The sequence below is a fragment of the Apodemus sylvaticus genome, chromosome 17 (assembly GCF_947179515.1).
Source record: "Apodemus sylvaticus chromosome 17, mApoSyl1.1, whole genome shotgun sequence".
Lineage (NCBI taxonomy): Eukaryota > Metazoa > Chordata > Mammalia > Rodentia > Muridae > Apodemus > Apodemus sylvaticus.
In genome coordinates this window covers 69593210-69611438 of record NC_067488.1, presented here as the reverse complement: position 1 = coordinate 69611438, position 18229 = coordinate 69593210, and the positions used below count along the sequence as shown (strand labels likewise).

At 49.3% G+C, this 18229-nt stretch overlaps 1 protein-coding gene across 2 annotated transcripts; it reads right to left on the bottom strand.

Annotated features, from left to right (window-relative positions):
- Nucleotides 1-349: 349 nt before the first annotated feature.
- Nucleotides 350-16044, bottom strand: Csrnp2 (cysteine and serine rich nuclear protein 2). Of its 2 annotated transcripts, none has more exons than XM_052161087.1 (5): nucleotides 15802-16044; nucleotides 9824-10055; nucleotides 8553-8812; nucleotides 5118-5414; nucleotides 350-3483 (listed from the first exon to the last, which is right to left on the bottom strand). In XM_052161087.1, the coding sequence occupies exons 2-5, from the start codon at nucleotides 9972-9974 to the stop codon at nucleotides 2584-2586; spliced, it is 1608 nt and encodes a 535-aa protein (XP_052017047.1). In that variant the 5' UTR covers nucleotides 9975-10055; nucleotides 15802-16044; the 3' UTR covers nucleotides 350-2583. The 2 variants fall into 2 exon arrangements, with proteins under 2 accessions (XP_052017047.1, XP_052017046.1); XM_052161086.1 differs by having other exon boundaries at nucleotides 15858-16044.
- Nucleotides 16045-18229: the final 2185 nt, after the last annotated feature.

Sequence of the window (18229 nt, the reverse complement as noted above, 5' to 3'; positions counted from 1 at the left end):
TTATAAGAGTGATGTAACCTAACTAATGGATACTTAACTGGTTGGAACAGACCTTTCTGATGGAAGGGAAGGAAACATTGAAGGATCAGACATGCTAGAATGAATGGTAACCAGGGTTAGAGAAAAGTGTAACCATAGACAGCAGGGGTCTAACAGGCCAAGTCTGTCTGAAGTGGAATAAGGAAACCTCACAGGACAGGTTTTCAAAGGCAATGATCTGCATTTCTGTCACAAACTGTTCCTGTTATTGGCACTATCTCCTAAATGACCTGGTTGGTTCTAGATACACAATGAGTGAAGTGCCCTCTCTCTTACCTGCAGTAACATAAAGAACCCCACACCATTCTTTCCAATATTTCTTTAATATTACATTTAAATATTCTCTTTAAATACAGCATTATTACAATGTAAAGAACCTAAAGAACAAAAGTTGTTTTCAGAGAGCCAGATGAGCTTTGGGTTCACACTGAGAGTCTGACCTGTGTGTAGAATCCGAGGGGATGATGTGTACAGGGGCTGCAGCAGTGCACCACAGTTCTAGGCCTGGACTGAGGCCCAGCCCTCCCGGCAACCAGGAACCATGAATCCTGTCCGACTCAGGTAGCACCAGAGCTGAGGCGGACCAAGTTGTACAAGGGGTTCCTTGCTTGACATCAGTCAGCACTAAGTTCAGCACTCAGATGTTGGGGTCAGTTTGAATCAACATGGAATTAATGAAATGCATTTAGAATAAGAAATTAGTTATAGAGAAGTATCAAATATCTTGGGGTTGACTAATCTTTATGTTTCTTAATGAAAACCCAAATCTAAGAGCTAAGAAAGTTGGAGTCTTAAGGAGGGAAGGGGCTGAGTCCCCTCCTGTCCAAGAAACTTTCAAAGGGTCTTCTTTCCATCAACACGTCTCAGCTAAGCTTGAGTCTTTGAGTCTGAGAGTTCTAGCTAGGGGTCAGAACACCTTGACCTCTTCAGATAACTAGTGAGACTGGAGAGAGGGCTTATGCACTCACTTAAGAACCCCAACAAAAAACCTAAGCAAACTCAAGAAGGGACAGTGGCAGAATGGGCTAAACACCAGCACCTGCATTAACTACAAGGTCCTCCGGCTTGGGATTTAGGGATTTTTCAGGTGTTTCTGCTGCCACATACACTAAAGTTTGTTTATGACACCAGGGCTTTATTATCTCACCAAAAAGAAGTAAATAGATAAAGCTGAGTAAAGAGATGCATACCTGCAGTCCCAACACTCAGGATGCATGATTAGGATGCATGATTAGGAGGCCACCACAGGTTGGAGGCCAGCCTGGTCTACATAGCAAGTCCCAGGCCAGCCAGGGCTATTTAGGAACACACTGTCTCAAAAAAATAAAATAAAATAAAATAAAAAAATCAATACAAGTTTGTTTTCTTTCCTGGTTAGTAGAGAATGGTAAAGAAAAGAAAGTGTTTTGTTCCTTTGCTCCTTCTGCCTCCATTTAACCAGGAGGCAGAGGGTAACATTGCCAATAAAAAGGTCAGTGCTAGGATTGGACCTTGGAACTCCCCGAGCTCATGGAAGCAGCACTTCTGCTGAGGTAAGTGTTGAGTCTGAGTCCCAGGCATCCATTTCATTATTATAATGAGGTCCTGAATCCTCTGGAATGTGGGACTCCTATGTCCTAACTAAGAAGCAGTTTGATTTCCAGTTCTCATGAACCTCCAAGATGGAAGGTTCCAATAAACACCTGCCACTCTTGGGGTTCAACTGTAAACTCTAAAGAGCTTTCTAACCCCACACAACCAAGAATGGCTGTGAGGGCAGGTACAGAGGAGAGTCCTCAGTCACGATGACCCGTAGTGCTGTGTTCAGAGCAGAATCAAGATCTCCTAAAAAGAGAGAGTGTGTGTGTTTGTGAGTGTGTGTGTGTTGCACTAGGTGAGAGAGCAAACTCGACAAAGCCATCTTCCAGACTGAACCCCGCCTGATGCACAAGTCTCCCTCTGTACCACATCCCTACCCAGCCTGCATTTCCCCTTCCAAGACAGAAGTTTCACTGTCGTACCAAAGCACATATGAAAGAAAGATCCCAGGTATAGACCAGGGATCCCCAGTTTGCAGATCAGGTCAGGGAACACCAAACTCATTGGAAATTAACTTATTATCAGTTAAGGGGGCAGGGAAAAGGCAGAATCAACGTCTAGAACTCCTGGGAGTTTTATACAGAAGCAGCAACTCTTCTGGAACCTCCCCTCCGTCCTACACTCAGCTGAGTGGCTTTGCACTAGTGTGGCTGCTACAAGAAGACGGCTGTCTGAGGAGCCAGTGTGTAGTGCGGGGAGCTGCTCGCATCCTTGGTCCTGGCACTAAGCATGAGGAGCTGCTTGAGCTGCGCAGCTCTGTGATTGACATCTTTGTTCTGGTGGCCCAAAGAGCAGTCATGGATACTGCAGCTGGGGCTGGTCTCCTGGGAACGCTCTCTCAGAAAACACGTGACTAACAATCCTTTCCTACCCATTTCCTAAGACTTCCAACAAAGTAACCTGGGAGCAGCAGTCTTGTTCTGAAATGGCATTAGATAATAAATAGAGAATGGACACTGTCTCAGGTCACACTGCCAGAGGGAGTTCCGGGGCTGAGTCTTCAGGGGTCCGGTCCTCACTCTGCTGGGAGTTGTGCACTCCACAGCCTTCTTCATTGTCCGTTCGGAAGGGTAGGCTTGAGGGAGACCACGAGGGGTGCGAGCCTTCCCTCTCGGGCTCCTTACGGTTACAGTCGTCGGGCAAGAGTTTGTTGAGACTGGGTGTTTTCCCCACCTCTGATTTGCAGAGAGCAGCTGAGTCAGAAGGGCTGCAAGCCACCAGTGAGGTAACAGGGAGGGAGAAAGCACTCAGATCTTTCTCCCTGGGGAAGGAGGCTGTGCCTTCCTCTGAACCAGACTCTGCTTTCGCTCCCAGGACTGGCCTCTGCTCTACCTGGTAGTACAGCAGAGGCCCGCTGTTGAAGTAAGCCGGGCTGCTCATCGGGGAGGCAGCCGGGTGTTCCGAGCTCTCAGTAAAGCACAGGACAGAGGAGCCTGGGGGCAGCTGAGCCTGGATGAGAACAGGGGCTGCGAGGCCCGGGCACAGCTCCTGGGGAACAGCCAGGGGCTCCTCCAGGATGCACACGCCCAGGCTCTCCATGCTGGAGTCCAGGCTCGCGCTGGAGCCGCTCGAGTCCTCCTCAGCCTTGAGCCGCTCCAGTTCCTCGGCACTCTGCAGATGCATCACCGCAGTCTCATTCTCAGCGATGAACTCCTGGAAGTCCTGTGTCTCCGAGCTCCGTGCTCCCGGCAGGGGCTCGTCCTCGGCGGCTGCTGGGCGGCTCCCCTGCCGCTTGCTCTCGAGTTCCAGCTTCATGATGGTGTGGAGGTAGTGAGTCCGCACTCGGATCGGGTTAAACTCAATTCGCCCAGCCATGTTCCCACAGCCATCCCTGGAGCAGCCACAAGGGAAGGACATTCGATCCACCTGAGGGGGGCACACGAGGGTGTGGCAAGGTCAGACCAGAGCTCTGACAGTATAGATAGATGGTGGCCTTAGTTGGCACACACAGGCGGCTGGGACTTGAGACGCCACCAATTCACAACATACCATGCAGCTCAAGCTAACAGCACTAGGCTTGGTTATCAGACTATCTGCATTTCAGCTTCAGCGCAGCCATTAATTAGTGGTGGCATCTCAAGAGAGTCATTTATTTTCTCCCCTGGGATTTGTTTCCTTTTCTAAATAAAAAAGAATCACATCAAAGGCTCCTTCCAGTTAGAAAGTCTAGTGCTCCCTCTGAATGCTGAGGTCTCAGGGCAGAAGAGGTTTGTGCCTTCCAGAACTTACCTGGTTCACTGAGACAAAAGGCTGGGCCAAGCCTTCTGCACGACAGGCATGGAAAGTGAGTGGAGATCTTGCTACTTCAATGCAATACACTCTAGGGAAACTAAACAAAGGTGCCTTAGTGCTCAGGTGCTAACTTGAAGGCTCACACTGTGACCAGCACCTCACCAACTGCTTCTCCCTGGAGATCAACCAGCGTAGTTTTGAAGCAGTGGCCAAGATAATTACTTACTGCCAGGGATCTTTAGAAAGGAGATGTGCTGGTGCGGTGGCACATGCCTTTAATCCCAGCACAGGGTGGGAGAAGGCTGAGGCGGTTGAATGTAAGTTCCAGACCAGTCTGGGCTACACAGTTTTAAAAAAGAAAAGAGAGAAAAAAAGAAAGGAAGAAAGGAAAGAAGGAAGAAAGGTGCTATCTGTTTCTTTCTCTCTCCTTAATATCAAAACAAAACTCAGAAAAATTACACAGCAAACAGTAAGAACACACCTTCTACGATATCACCTTATTAAGCTCTTCCCCGAGACCTGAGGCATGGCGAATTTGGAGGTGGAAGCAGGACCAAGAGTTCAAATTCCTTGGTTATAAAGCAAATTCAGTTCCCAGACCAGACTGGTTCCCCTCCCCCAGAAGAAAGCTTCCCCAGTCCCACCAATTCCTAGGACTCTTCTCAGTTTGTCAATAACAGGCTGAACATGAGACTTCGGGAAAGAAATGTTGGCTAGATCTACTACAGCTTTCTTACGGAATAAAGCCAAGGAGAGGAGTTGAAGGGTTCAACAGCAGGCTCCTCAGCAGGAAGTTCACGTAGTTCATTGTCTGGGCACTGAGGGCTTCCAGGGAAATGGGAATTCCAAACAGTCTCTTAGAATGCCAACAAGAAGATTCATTGAGGAAACTAAGGATTTAAGTGCCAGCTCAGGTCTGGTCCTGAATTAGAGAATCTCAAAGCTATTCTGATTTTTATAAAATTGGAAAAAGATGCCACATTGCAAAGTGAGTGCACAGGCTACCTCATTTCTGTCCTCTTACCTAACGGAACCCCTACTAACCGGACACTTGGCAAATGTAAGCATAGTGGCCCTGCTCTTCCTTCTGCTGCTGCTGCTTGTCTCCTCTGAGGCAGACAACAGCAAAGACAGCAGTCACGTCCACAGCTGAAGGACCCACTCTGCTTGTTTCTCTGAGGGCTGTGGATCCCTCACCCCTGATGAGAAGGAAGCTTTCTATCTTGCCTGGCACCCAATCACACCCCCGACCTTGGTGTATGACTGACCTGGCATTTAATCCCAGCCTGGCTACAGGCACATGCTTCAGGGTCACAGTACAGCCGACAGTCACAGCCACACTCCTCCCGAGACAGACGGATGGCTCTAAGTTCCTGCTTCTCTTCGGCATCAATCCGGTGGACCCCAGAAGCCCTCAGCAGCGCCCGCCGCCGTTTGGTGGGCAGGGGCTGAAGGAAGAAGTAGTCGTCCACCTCCACGTTTTCCACATCAATATCTTCATCTGAGACGTCATCAAGTGTCAAGCCGTCGGCCTCCACTGACTCCACGGTCCCATTCTTCGTCAGCTGCCGGGAGACAGACAAGGTCAGCTCTGGAGCATCAGCAACCGTGACTAGAGGGTCCCGAGTGCTGCAGTGACGGGAGCTGTGCTGTCCCGTAGCTGAGCACCACAAGTGTGGAGACCGAGGAACTGATTTTATTTAATTTTATATTTAAGTAGCCAAAATAATTAATGGTTGCCATACTGGATGCCCTCACCTTTCTGAGTTCTAGGTCCTCAAAAACCAGTCTCTGCCAGGTGTGGCAGCAGAGAGCTGCCAACCCAGCTGCTCAGGCCCCTGAGCACCACAGCAAGAGCCTGTCTAGAGGGTGTGAAACACGCCTCCGCTTAACATTTCCACAACGTTCCCTCCATTTCTCAACTGTCACCTGCACTGGAGCCAGTGGTGGACCAACGGCTGGGTGTTCCGCGGCGGACAGTGGCAACCTTGCAAAACACCCTCAATGTGAACCCTGTAGAACCCGAAACTACCTTCAAAGAAAAAGGGTACACTGGAGGCAGCACCAGCCCCCCCCAGGTGCTTGTCACTGGGGTCCCCACACTGTAGATCATCATCTGTGCTCAGAAGAACTGCATCTATCTCAGTGCTGAGGAGGCAGCTGCCATTAACATTACGAACACCACTCCAGCACAGCTCTAGAGAAGTATACTCCCTCCTCCTCCTAATCCTTGTTTATATGACATCAAAGAAAACAGTGTGAGGCAGGGCGGTGTGACCAACACCATGTGTGCCATCTAGGAGCAGAAAGCTGGGTTTTCTACACCAAAGTGGACAGAAAGGCAGGCAGGATTCGTAGAAGGACAGGCTGGCGACAGTTTCTGGCTGAATGAGTTCTTCAAGCTCACTAGAGTATCTAAGTAAAGAAAATGAGGCCCAGCCCTGGGGCTCTGGAAGCTGCTAGCAAGCTGAGAGCTCAGCAGCTGGAGCCTTCAGCTTATTTCATCAGACACCTCAGTGCTGGGCAGGACCAGCTCCTGAGAGAGGTGACGCAACAGGCCTGAGCCGAGCTGAGCACAGTGAGCGGTGCACCTCACTGTTCCTGCGAAGCACTGAGTGGGGCACACAGGCTTTTAGTCTTGTTTCCTACACACCAGGCAAGCAACTGCCAGGCTCCCTTCTGTAGACCTTAGGATTGTTCCCATTTGTGTCACAAAACTGGCTCGTCCCCAGCACTCCAGCCGTTCCCAAAGGAAAGCCCTCAGGAAGAGGAGAGACTTCAGGTCTCCACAGGAGCACTTCAGAGCAATGCGTCCAGTCATCAGACGGTGCTGGGACAGCTAGATATTTCTGGGGAGAGAAGAGTAAGGGCAGGTGTGGGTGGCTCATGTTTAACATGCCAGCACTCAGGAAGTGGTAGAGGCAAGAGCGCTCGGCAGAAGGGCAGAAGTTCGAAGCCATCCCCTGCTCCACAGCAAGTCCGAGGCTGGCTTGGACTCCAGGAGACCCACCTCCAAACAAAACCTGACAAACACCCACCACCCAATCCAAACCACTTACAGTAATAAATCCCATATGGACAAGCAAAACTGAAATATTAGAAAATTATATGTAAACCGGGCAGTGGTGGCGCACGCCTGTAATCCCAGCACTCTGGGAGGCAGAGGAGGCGGATTTCTGAGTTCGAGGCCAGCCTGGTCTATAGAGTGAGTTCCAGGATAGCCAGGACTATACAGAGAAACCCTGTCTCAGAAAAAAAAAGAAAGAAAGAAAGAAAGAAAGTTATATGTAGTAAAGGCTACAGTGCTCTAACAGATGACTGAAAGGGCCCCAAAGGGAAAGAACTATTGAATGACACCAAGACACACGGTATGTATGTAATTCCAAGACTGTGCCCTTATAGGTGCTGAGGACAGGACGCCTTGCTGGGGAGGAAGGCAGGTTCCCGCCCTCCTCTGCCAGTGCACTCAGTGTGGCCTGCTCAGGAGGCATCCCTCCCCTGCCTCCCGTGGGGGAGCTGTCTTCTAGGAAAGGGGCAGAGGAACTTCACTGCAAAGCACAAGCATGTTTATTTGTCTAGCTGTTGCTATAGAAACAGAAAGGTGACAAGGTCAGTGAATTCCTCAGAAGAAAGGGAAGGCCGAATGTCACTGTTGTTGAGGAACAGGTGTAAGGACTTAGGAGCAGACTGAGAGCTTGCAAGGAGTGAAATTAGTGAGGCCTGGTGTCTACCCTCTCCTGCCATGGTGGTCCTACTCTGCCAGGCCTCAGTTTGTCTACACCCTAGAAATAATGCAGCTACCTCGTGGCTGGGTCCAGAAATTCATCCTCGTTCATATTTTCTAACCCGAGGCTTCAAGCACTCCAGGTGAGTGCTCTACCACTGAGCTGTACCCTCATCTCTGGGGAATCTAAGGACTCACAGAAACTGACAGAGTGTCACAGCGCTAAGGCGGAACGTGGGTGTCTGAGATGAGTCGTCTGGGGCTGCCAGTGTGCTGTATGTAGTAGGTGGGCCTTCTTTTCTTTTTAAAGACTGATTTATTTGGCCAGGTCTGGTAGTGTATGCTTTAATATCAGCACTTGGGGGAGAGGAAGGCAGATATCTATCAGTGACCTGAAGCTACCTGGTCTACAAAGCAAGTCCGGTCCAGCCACGTGAACCAGCATGTGAGCGCTGTGGACCAAACCCAGCCGTTCCCTCTGTAGGAGCCACAAATGCTCTTAAGTGCTGAGCCATCTCTCCGGCACCTACTGGTGTCTGTGTCTATGAATCTAGTCATGGAATAATGCTACTCTCTGCTCCGAGGGGACTGTGCCAGCCTCCGGGATGATGATGTGTAGACCACGGAGGGCAGCACAGATTCATAAAAGACCCGGAACCTGCTCTACTCAGAACAACCACTGATACCCCGAGATTGGTGTTTTCTGGGTGACAGACCTGAGAAGTTTTGCGTATTCATGTCATGCTTAAAAAAGCATTCTTGTAACAAGAAGTCAGGGGACTGTGCAGAGAAGGTAGTTTTTACCTCTGGTGGACACTGCCATCAGAGAGGACAAGAGGAGACCATATTTGAAAAGCTGAGACTTCTCCTTAGAAACAGAGCTTGCACTCTCTGCTTGCCAAGATCAGCCTCACTGGACACAGGGTTCCCACTTAGCCTCGACACTCAGGAAGCACCAGATCCCACGCCCCACACGCACCTTCATTTTCTTGGCATGAAGTTTCTCCTCCTTCAGGTGCTCCCGAAGAATCTCTCTATGGTTCACCTCTTGTTCTTGTGCAAACTCACAAAGTGTGTAGCTGCGTACGGAGTTGTGGCGTTGGGCCATTCCCAGGGAGCTCCCACCCTGGCTGGGCACGCTGGTGAAACCTTGTCGCCGGGCGAAGTAGTACACAGTCACCTGGTCAAAGCGGACACTCTTCCTCCGCAGCTGCTTCTGCCGCTTCAGGATGGACGTTGCTGTGAACAGAGCACATGGGGTTAATCTAGAGGCAGCGAGCTCAGGACCCTGCCCGCCCTTGGCCAGCCATTAAGGCTCTTGACGCTCTCCCAAATGTGAGGCTAGTTCCAATCTTAAGTCATATGCAAAAGTGGAAGGAGCTTTGAACCTCAGCTGGTTCATCCTGCTGCCTCCAGACTGACTTCATCTACATAGCTAGCCACAAGACCTATTTTTAGACAGCAACTGGGGAATGCTAGGTGTTTATTTCAGGAGAAAAGAAAATTGCCATGTGATAATTTAAACTAATTAAAACTAAATTTTAAAAATTCAGCTCTTCAGTTTGTATTTCAACAGCCACATGCGACTAATAACTACCAGTGGACTGTGCTGACAGGAACATTTCTACCACAGAGGAAATTCAACTGGACAGTATTCCTCTACAGTGGGGGATCTTCTCTAATTGGCCTGATGATAAATATTTTAGGCTTTTTAGGCCATGCGGTCTCCGCTGCAGCCACTCAAGCACACCGCTCACGCAGGCAGACAAGCCCAGCAGTGGCCTGACCCTCACTCTGAGCTTGAGAGCTGTGAGAAGCCACTGTGCCCAGGACAGGTGCCACTGGCAAAGCTGCCAGGTGTGCTCTGTTGAAGCAGTGGCACCGCTCAGGGCTTTCAGGTCAGGGTTCAAACCCTTGGAGATCTATAGGATGGAGACAGCAGGACTGCAGACCTCTGGAGGTGCTCGGCATCCAAATCAAACACTCCTGCTCCAGCTGCAGTTTCTGAACCCCTGGGCAAGTCACTTGAGGTAAACATAGAGCTCTGTGCTCCTCTTCCTCCCCCAAATCCCAACCATCAGGGCACCCAAACCACAACATAAGTAGACTAAATTACACTTTAGCCTCTGCTATCGGAGCAGTGAGGTTTTCCAAACACAAGCCCATGTCGTGGAAAGGGTGGAGTCCCTGGGCTGGCTGCAGGGGCTCCCTGAGTGGTGTGGGAGCAGGCACAAGGGGCAGCTCACTCACGGGTGAAGCTGGCAGTCGTAGGAGGGTTAAGGCTGTCGCAGCTGTCTGCACTATCACTGCTGGACATGTCATCATCTGAGTTGGAGACTGACGAGCCCACGTCCACATCATCGAATTTCCTCTTGAGGCCTGAGCCTGAGAAGGCATCCATTGGCTTCCAAAGTTTTCCTCAGGGAGCCAAGCACGATGGCCCCCAGCTGCTCACCACCAGGTAGCCAGGAGCATGAGGACTCTGCCCAGGGGAGAACAATAGTCAGCAGTGTGGTTCCAAGACAGAGCTGGCAAGTCTGTCCCCACAACACGCTCACCGCAGACAAGCTGAGCAACTGGCCCAGCACGGAAACCGGCTTCTCTGACCGGGCCTTTCTCTGGCCTGCGCCCTCTTACTTGCTTCCTTCAGCCCCTCAGACCACAGTTACTCTTAGAACAATCCGTTTGCAGCAGTGCCTTCCCAGTGCTGGGATGGCCTCACATTCAATCCTGCTAGCCACAGGAGTCACTGGCCCAAGCTCCCGCTCACTGCCCTTCTGATCACACGGGAGAGCACTCCAAAGTATCACTGGGAGACTAGATCAGAAACAGCATAGCCTTGGGTCAAAGCCAGACCCAAGAGTTAATCCCAGAGATAATATAGTCTGGCAGGTCCCCGAGAGTGTATCTTAAATACACTAGTTCCTTGGATATTAATAGCCTTTTGAATGAAACTAGGACTTCTGTATTAAAATAGTTTAGAAGACTACTTAAAGCAGCACCTCTTAGGGGTTTTTAATACACATATCATCATGGTAAGGGCTGGAAGAAAACTGTGGTGTTTCACAACCAGATTCTGGAACCCACTGTTTCCAAGGCATGTTAGGGGGCAGATAATTTCTGGAACACACTTTGGGAAATCCTGCTCCAGGCTCTCAATTTTGAAGGACATTGGCAGTCAGGAAAACCCTTGACCCAGATCTTCACAAGTGTGAAGTGTCTCATCAGCCTCCCAGAAAGGGCAAGTTTAGTACTAAAGGAGCCAAGATTAGAATCTGTACTGGCTTCAAAACCCAGAAATCGGGGCTGTGGATGCAGCTCAGTGGTAGAGTGCTTGCTGGTGTACCCAAGGCCCTGGGTTTGATCCCAGCACAACACATGAAACAGAAACTAGATTCTCTCAGTCTCTGACACTCTCTCATCCTTCTCTGTGCACAGAGGAAAACAGAGCTTCACACTCTCTGGCCTCTGAAAAGAAACCATCAAAGGAAAGCAGGAAGAGAATTACCTGCTACACAGACACGGCAAGCACAAGCCTTTCCCTTTCTCCATCTTTGGGTGTAAGCTCCTAAAGGAGACAAATCTGTCCAGGAAAAACGGCTGAGAGACATCCCACACACGATGAGGCACCGGACTCTCTGCACCACGAGCTCACTAGTTGCTAATTATGCAGCAGGATGAACAGCACTGCCCAGAACATGCAGACATGGCTGCATCACTGCAGCGCTGCTGCCCAGCATGCACTGTGGTGACAGGAGGTATTTGCTACATCTGGATTTTCTGGTCTCCATCTTTTAGTTGCAATTTCGATCAGCTCTACAAACTTAAACCAAACCTGGTGGGCGCTTTGGGAATTTCCTAAAATATCTACTCAGATCACATAAAAAAAAATTCTACACTTATGTCACAAAGTGAACTCAGGTGCCTTAACCTTCAAACAAGCACATCCTTCAAGGACATTTAACTAAGAAGAAAAATTAAAGTCAAGAGCTTGTTAAGGCCGGGCGGTAGTGGCACACACCTTTAATCCCAGCTCTTGGGAGGCAGAGGCAGGCAGATTTCTGAGTTCAAGGCCAGCCTGGTCTACAGAATGAGTTCCAGGACAACCAGGGCTACACAGAGAAACCCTGTCTTGAAAAAAAAAAAAAGAGCTTGTTAAGCATTATAATCAAGGCTGGGCAGTGGTGGCACAAGCGTTTAATCCCAGCACTTGAGAGGCAGAGGCAGGTGGATCTCTGTGAGTTTGAGGCTAGCCGAGCCTACATAGTGAGTACTAGGACAGCCAGGGATACATAGAACCTGACTAAAAATATTATATATAAGTTAATTAAGGGCCGGCAGTCAGCAGTTGGGAGTGCTAACTGCTCTTCCAAAGGGCCAGGGTTCGGTTCCAGCATCCAACCCTCTAACTCCAGTTCCATGGAATCTGAAACCCTCTTCTGGCCTCTGCAGGCACCATGGTTCACAGGCATACATGCAGATAAAAACGCCACTATACATAAAATCTAGGAGGTTTCAAAAGAATCAAATGAGCTATGAGCTGTGTTCCTAGGCTCTGCCCACAGGTCAGGTCAGCAAAAGACAAGCGGTAAGAGAGTGAAGGGACTTTTTATGGTTTAAGATCTTAGCTGGGCTTAAAGATGATCTCCTTCCAGCTAACAAATGTCTCATTCCATTCTATTTTGGGTGAAGGAGCATGGGGGGGGGGGCACCTTTGTCATTAAATATTCATGTGGATACTATAGCGGGAAGGAGGATATTGTCTGCTGAATTCCCCTCCCCCATGCCTTCTCAACTACATGAGAAACCAACAGAGCAAAAAAACCCGCTTTCTCGGAAAAAGCATAAGTGCCCCTTCAAATTTAACCGAACTCTAGTTAATACTTCTAGAAAAATGGCTGATCCTCAACCCGGAAGCACTCAGGGACTTATGACTGGAAGTAAATGTTCGCTCTGCCTCTTTCCTTGGGCCCTCTGCTTCCGGTGGCGTGGATTTCCTTTAACCATTTTTTAAATCACATGGATTTGGATCTGTGCCAAACGCATCGTAAACGCATTACTAAAACTCTCCCAAATCTTAACCCAGCTGCCCCTGAGGGTACCCGGTCAGGTCATCGGGGATACTCGGTGCCCTTGAGCGTCTGAGCCCTTCCCTCCATGTCTTCCCACCTCTGAGGTTGTGGGTTGGGCAAATGACAGAGGTGGGCAGGAAAGCAGGAAAGGGAGGGGAGGGGAAACTGTAAGATGTAAGAAGTAATTTTCCTTTTTTTTTTTTTTTTGGTTTTTTGGATTTGGTTTTTTGGAGACAGGGTTTCTCTGTATAGCCCTGGCTGTCCTGGAACTCACTCTGTAGACCAGGCTGGCCTCGAACTCAGAAATCCGCTTGCCTCTGCCTCCCAGAGTGCTGGGATTACAGGTGTGCGCCACCACTGCCCAGCAAGAAGTAATTTTCTTAAGCTGCCAAGGATCAAGGATAGTCAGGTGTAAATCGTGTGTATACTGACCTATATGACCTATTCTATTAAAGGACGGGGACATAGCTCTGTAACGCAGTGGCTGCCTGTCATGCCTTTGAAGCCCTCTCTGGCTTCAAATTCCCAGCACCACAGAACAATAGCAGGTCCATCTCACCGATGGCACTCAGGAAAACCCAAGACTCCACTGTTCTGGCTCTCCTGACCCACTCAGGATGTGAGCAGGACTTCCTGTAGAACTGACTCTTTTCATTGTTTTAAGTTAGCGGCTAGCTCAGCTGCATGAAGTTCCAGCTTGCTTCTCACTCGGTCCTCTTGCTTCAGCCTCTCCAGGGTGTGCACCAAGTGTGGCCCTCCAGCCCTGAAGGTTTCAATCCCCATCATCAACTCCTGGCACACAGTGCAAGCTTATGTTCCAACTCAGCCTTCTCTGGTGCGAGCCTGACTTGTTAAAGACGCTCATGGTAACACGAACGTCCTGCCTAATTCCACACTGCCTAGAAGAACTCTTAATTCATTACTATGGTAACCACGAGAACAAGTTCCATATTTTTTTTTATTCACATTAACATCCTCTTAAACCCAAAGTAGAAACAAGTTATTCCCACTGGCTCAACGATTCTCTTAGCCGTTGGTAAAAAGATCAGTGCCTGAGTTCAAAAGATACTCTAACCCTCACATGATGGTTTCTGCTAGTATTCCCAGCACTTAAGTGCAGGAGGAGCAGGAGTTCGAGGCCATCCCTGGCAACAAAGCCAGTATGCAACTAAGCAAAACTACACGAAACCCTGTCTCAACTCCCTCCTGCCCCTCCACTTTATTAAGTTTTATATCCAAGCACTGAAACCTGTACAGAAATGACCAAAGTAAGACTAGAAATGCGGGTCAGAATAACCGTCTAAATAAACATCTCAAACAACAAATAATGTACCTCTCTCTAAAAGCTTTCACACGCCCGTGAAATGAAGTCAATGACACATTCTGACGACATGCCTTATGGTGTTTTCTGTTTCTGGTGGAACAGTTCCCGAAGGTTCATATATAGTTCACAGCTACAGCACGAAGATGACAGTAGGCCAGCACCAAATAAAACCGGCCTGTATTTTTCAGTACTAGGTCTGAGCTTTCTTCAGGCGGATAAGGGCTCAAACCTCAAATCCCAACTTATATAAGAACAGCAAAAATCGGGTGTGGCAAAGCATGCATTCTCCCAGCATTCAGCAGACAGAGTCAGGTGAATCTCTTGTGAGTTCCAGGCCAGCCAGGGCTACATAGTGAATTCCAAGACAGCCAGGACTATGCAGAGGAGCACTATCTCAAAAACCATCGTCATCAACAACAACAACAACAAATACAGTTCAGGGAAAACTGGACACAAATGTGTTTATAAAGTTTGGGTCATATGAAGCTTTTTCTTAAATGACTCCAAAATCCTAACACAGGCTACACCTCACAGGGAAGAACCTTTCCACCCAACTAGAACCCAATATTCTGCTAAAGGTCAAGGAACCTCTTACAGGATTGTTAGGACTACCAGCCACGACTGGGGTAGAGAGGCTGCTCCTGTTGCACCACACAGTAAACTTGAGTAAAATGCTCTACCCTGTTCCCCCTTTCTAAGATACTGTGAGTGATTCGAAAATACTATCTTATAGCTCTATGTGTCCTTGCGATCACCAAGATGATGGAAGTGGAAAGGCACTCAGTGTGAACCTCCTACGTAAGCTAGGCATCTAAGGAAGGCTCCTTCCCACCCCCACTCCCCAGGTTTTACCCGTTTACTAACACTAGGTTAGAATTCGGCTTCCCACATGTAAGCCACATCCTAGGGAAGACACAAGAGCTTTGTGAGAGACCTAGAACATGATGCTGCATTAACTCTCCTCTGAAGGATATCGCCATTTATAACTCTCCCACATACCAACACCCTGGTTTTAGAGATTTGTAAAATTTAAAGCCACCGAAGAAAAGGAGAATGTGAATCGGCTGGGGTTTTAACCATAAAAAACTGGAGGACAAGGGGAACAGTGTCATCTCTTGGGGATAACTTCTAACCTTTCATACTGAAGAATGATTTCTGTGTCACACTGTCCCTCTCAACCCTTCTAAAAGGGTGAATCAAGACCATAGCACTCAAAGGATGGATGGCAGGCGGCTGCGTGTTTAGGCCTGTGAAAAGGATCAAGCTAGCAACCGGGACAAGTGATGCTCTCATTTTTGCACACAACGCCAGAAAAATGGGAGACATCGGGAATCAAGAGCAGAAGGGACATGCCAAGTCACCAGTTCCCCTCAGCACCGAGGAACCCTTCAGCTTTCAACCCACGAATTCCCGCTACCCTTCCCGCTCATTTCGATCTTCTGCAGTCCCCACAGCCTTCCACATCCTCCTGCCTGCTACTCACAAATTCCCAACCACTCCTCCCACATTTTCCTCCAGTCCCCCTCCCCTTCCTTCACTTCCCTCCATCCTACATCACTGCCCACTCCATTCCGAACTCAGCCGTCAGCCGCAATCCAGCCGGCTTCCAAGCCGCCCATCCGTCCCTCGAGCTAGCCTGCAGCCCGACCCGGCGTCCCCGGCGCCCCTAGCTCCCACGCCTCTTCCCAGAGGCGCCCCGGCTCCCGGCTCCCCGCCCCCCGCCTCCACGGTCCGCACAGCTCGGCGCCGGAGGGCTGCTTCACTGCTGCCCGAGAGCTGCTGCCAGGCAAGGACGAGGCGAACCCCTCCGCCCCACACCCCAGGCCCATTACCCGCCCCGCCGCAGCCGCTTCCCCCGTCACGGTCTCCGCTGCCCCCCGCTGCCTACTCAGTCCGTGCAAGGAGGGGAGACTGAGGCGTGCCGGTTCCAGGGCCTTTCGCGTGGATCCCGGGGCTGCAGGGTGTGTGGGCCGGCCGGCAGGCGGCGGGGGGCGGACGGGTCAGCACTCCGACTCCCCGAGCAGCGAAGACCAGAACCATCCCGGCTCCGGCTAACAATAGGCTCCGGCTGCAGCGCTCTGCCTCTTATAGGCGCCGGCGCGTCGTGGCCGAGGCCCGGGGCAGCCTGGGAAATGGAGTCTACACCCGGCCCACACCCAAGGCATGCCGGGAGTCAGAGGCGCCCAGTGCAGCAAAGTCCTCGCCCTGCTGCGAACCCCGGGAGAGCGCCTGTAGGGCAGCTGCCCGCCTTGAAGCTGGAGGCTGCGGATCCTCGGCTACCCATTGGTCGATGGGTACTAACCCTACTAACCACATGTGTTCTATAAAGCCCTGCTCTTCCTAGCACCAGGACCTCCATACCTGGGGAACGTGATCCTCATGGGGTTGTCTCATATGACTTGCTGCAGCTAGCCTAATTTATAAAAGAAATTATGAGCAATGACCTATCTATTTATATGATGGATCAATTTCAATTTTTTTCCACCCCAAACGGGGTCTCTCTCTACATGGCTCTGGCTGCCCTGGAACTCACTCTAGTCCAGGCTGGCCTCGAACTCAAGAGATCCACCTGTCTCTGCCGCCTGAATGCTGGATAAAAGCGTGCGCCACCAGAAGGGCTGATTTCTTCACGTTCTTAAATTTTTCTTTCTTTCTTTCTTTTATTATCATCTCTATTATTATCACTGTTTTTCAGTACATCTTTAAAATGGGCAAAATATGGACCAAGAAGTTATTTGGGACTTGTCTAAAATCTATAGCCTTCCTTTCTTATCCTGTTTCTCTGATGACCTATAAGGCAAGATCTAGGTCAATCCTGTGGTTCCTCCTCCCATAATCTGCCATCTTGCTTCCTTCTACTCATCTCATTCCCATGTTTTGCTTCGAGAACCTGGCTTTACCTGTAGCTCCGTCAATATTCATGCTCCTACCTTGAGTTTTTTGCCTATAAAATCATATTCCATGCAGCCATATAGTGGTTCATTTGGTAACTATTCACGTCTTCATATTAGAGAGGTTACACATTACACTCTCTCTCTCTCTCTCTCTCTCTCTCTCTCTCTCTCTCTCTCTCTCTCTCTCTTGAGTGCTGAAATGAGAGTCATGATTTGAAATAACTGCTTCTTCTGGTCTCTTTCTCTTACTTCCTTGGTATCTGCTACCAGTTGTATTTGTTGTTTTTTAGTCTTCTGTCCTGACTGGATTCCATGGAACTTGAATTGAGTTGTTTTATTTATTGTATTCTCAATACCAAGTTTAAAAAAATCTGGTTATTTGACATTCAGGAGCACAGTGAGTATTTATTGGCTAGAAGGATGCACGGCAGTATTAAACTATGTAGGGTGTGTGTGTGCGTGTGCGTGTGTGTGTGTGTGTGTGCTTTTCAAATCTTTTCATGAAAAAGTGCTGGTTCTAAATCCTAGTACATTTTTCATGTAACCAAGAAACTATAAAGCCAGCACAATTGGCTACAAAGCCCTCTCACCTTTAGAGATGAGACTCTGAGTGACTTTGAAAAAGTGCTATGAATTCCAGTTTTCTTAATTATGTGACATCGGAGGCAATAGCACAAAGGGAGAAACAATAGACCATGAAAAAGCATCTTTGGGATTTCAAAAGCGCTGTCATCTATCTGCTGGAATTCAGAGGCAACAGGATGAAGTCCGGGGATCCATGGGCCGCATTGCCTGAAGATCACCCTTCTCTCTACCCGTGTACGCTTGTCCTGAAGAAGTTTGTCTTCCTGAGCACCCACATGGTGGCTTACAATCATCTGTAACCCCAGTTCCAGGGGATCCTTGCTTCTGGTCTGTGCAGGCACCTGCACTCACGTGCACATATGCACACACACACACACACACACATACGCACACATACACACACCTACGCATGATTAAAAATAATGAAAAATAAATCTTAAAACGAACAACCCAGCCAGGAGTGGTGTGACACACCTTTAATCCTAGCACTTGGGAGGCAGAGGCGGGTGGATCTTGGTGAGTTCGAGGCCAGCCTGGTCTACAGAGTGAACTCCAGGACAGCCAGGGCTACACAGAAAAACCCAGTCTCAATAAAACATAAACAAGCAAACAACCCAAAACCTCTGAGCTGTGAGTGGTGCCATACACCTTGAATACCTGCAGTGGCAGATCTCTGCAAGTTGGAAACCAATCAGGTCTACATAGTGAGCTCCAAGCCAGTCACAGCTACACAGTGAGACTGAAAGTAAACAAAGGGTCATGTTCATGAGAGAAAGGCTAG

Coding starts and splice junctions, on each gene's coding strand:
- Csrnp2 (XM_052161087.1), bottom strand. CDS start 9,974: ATGGATGCCTTCTCAGGCTCAGGCCTCAAGAGGAAATTCGATGATGTG. Junction 5,415..8,552: donor TTCATGCCAAGAAAATGAAG/GTGCGTGTGGGG, acceptor GTCTCCCGGCAG/CTGACGAAGAATGGGACCGT. Junction 3,484..5,117: donor AGGCTGGGATTAAATGCCAG/GTCAGTCATACA, acceptor TGCCCCCCTCAG/GTGGATCGAATGTCCTTCCC.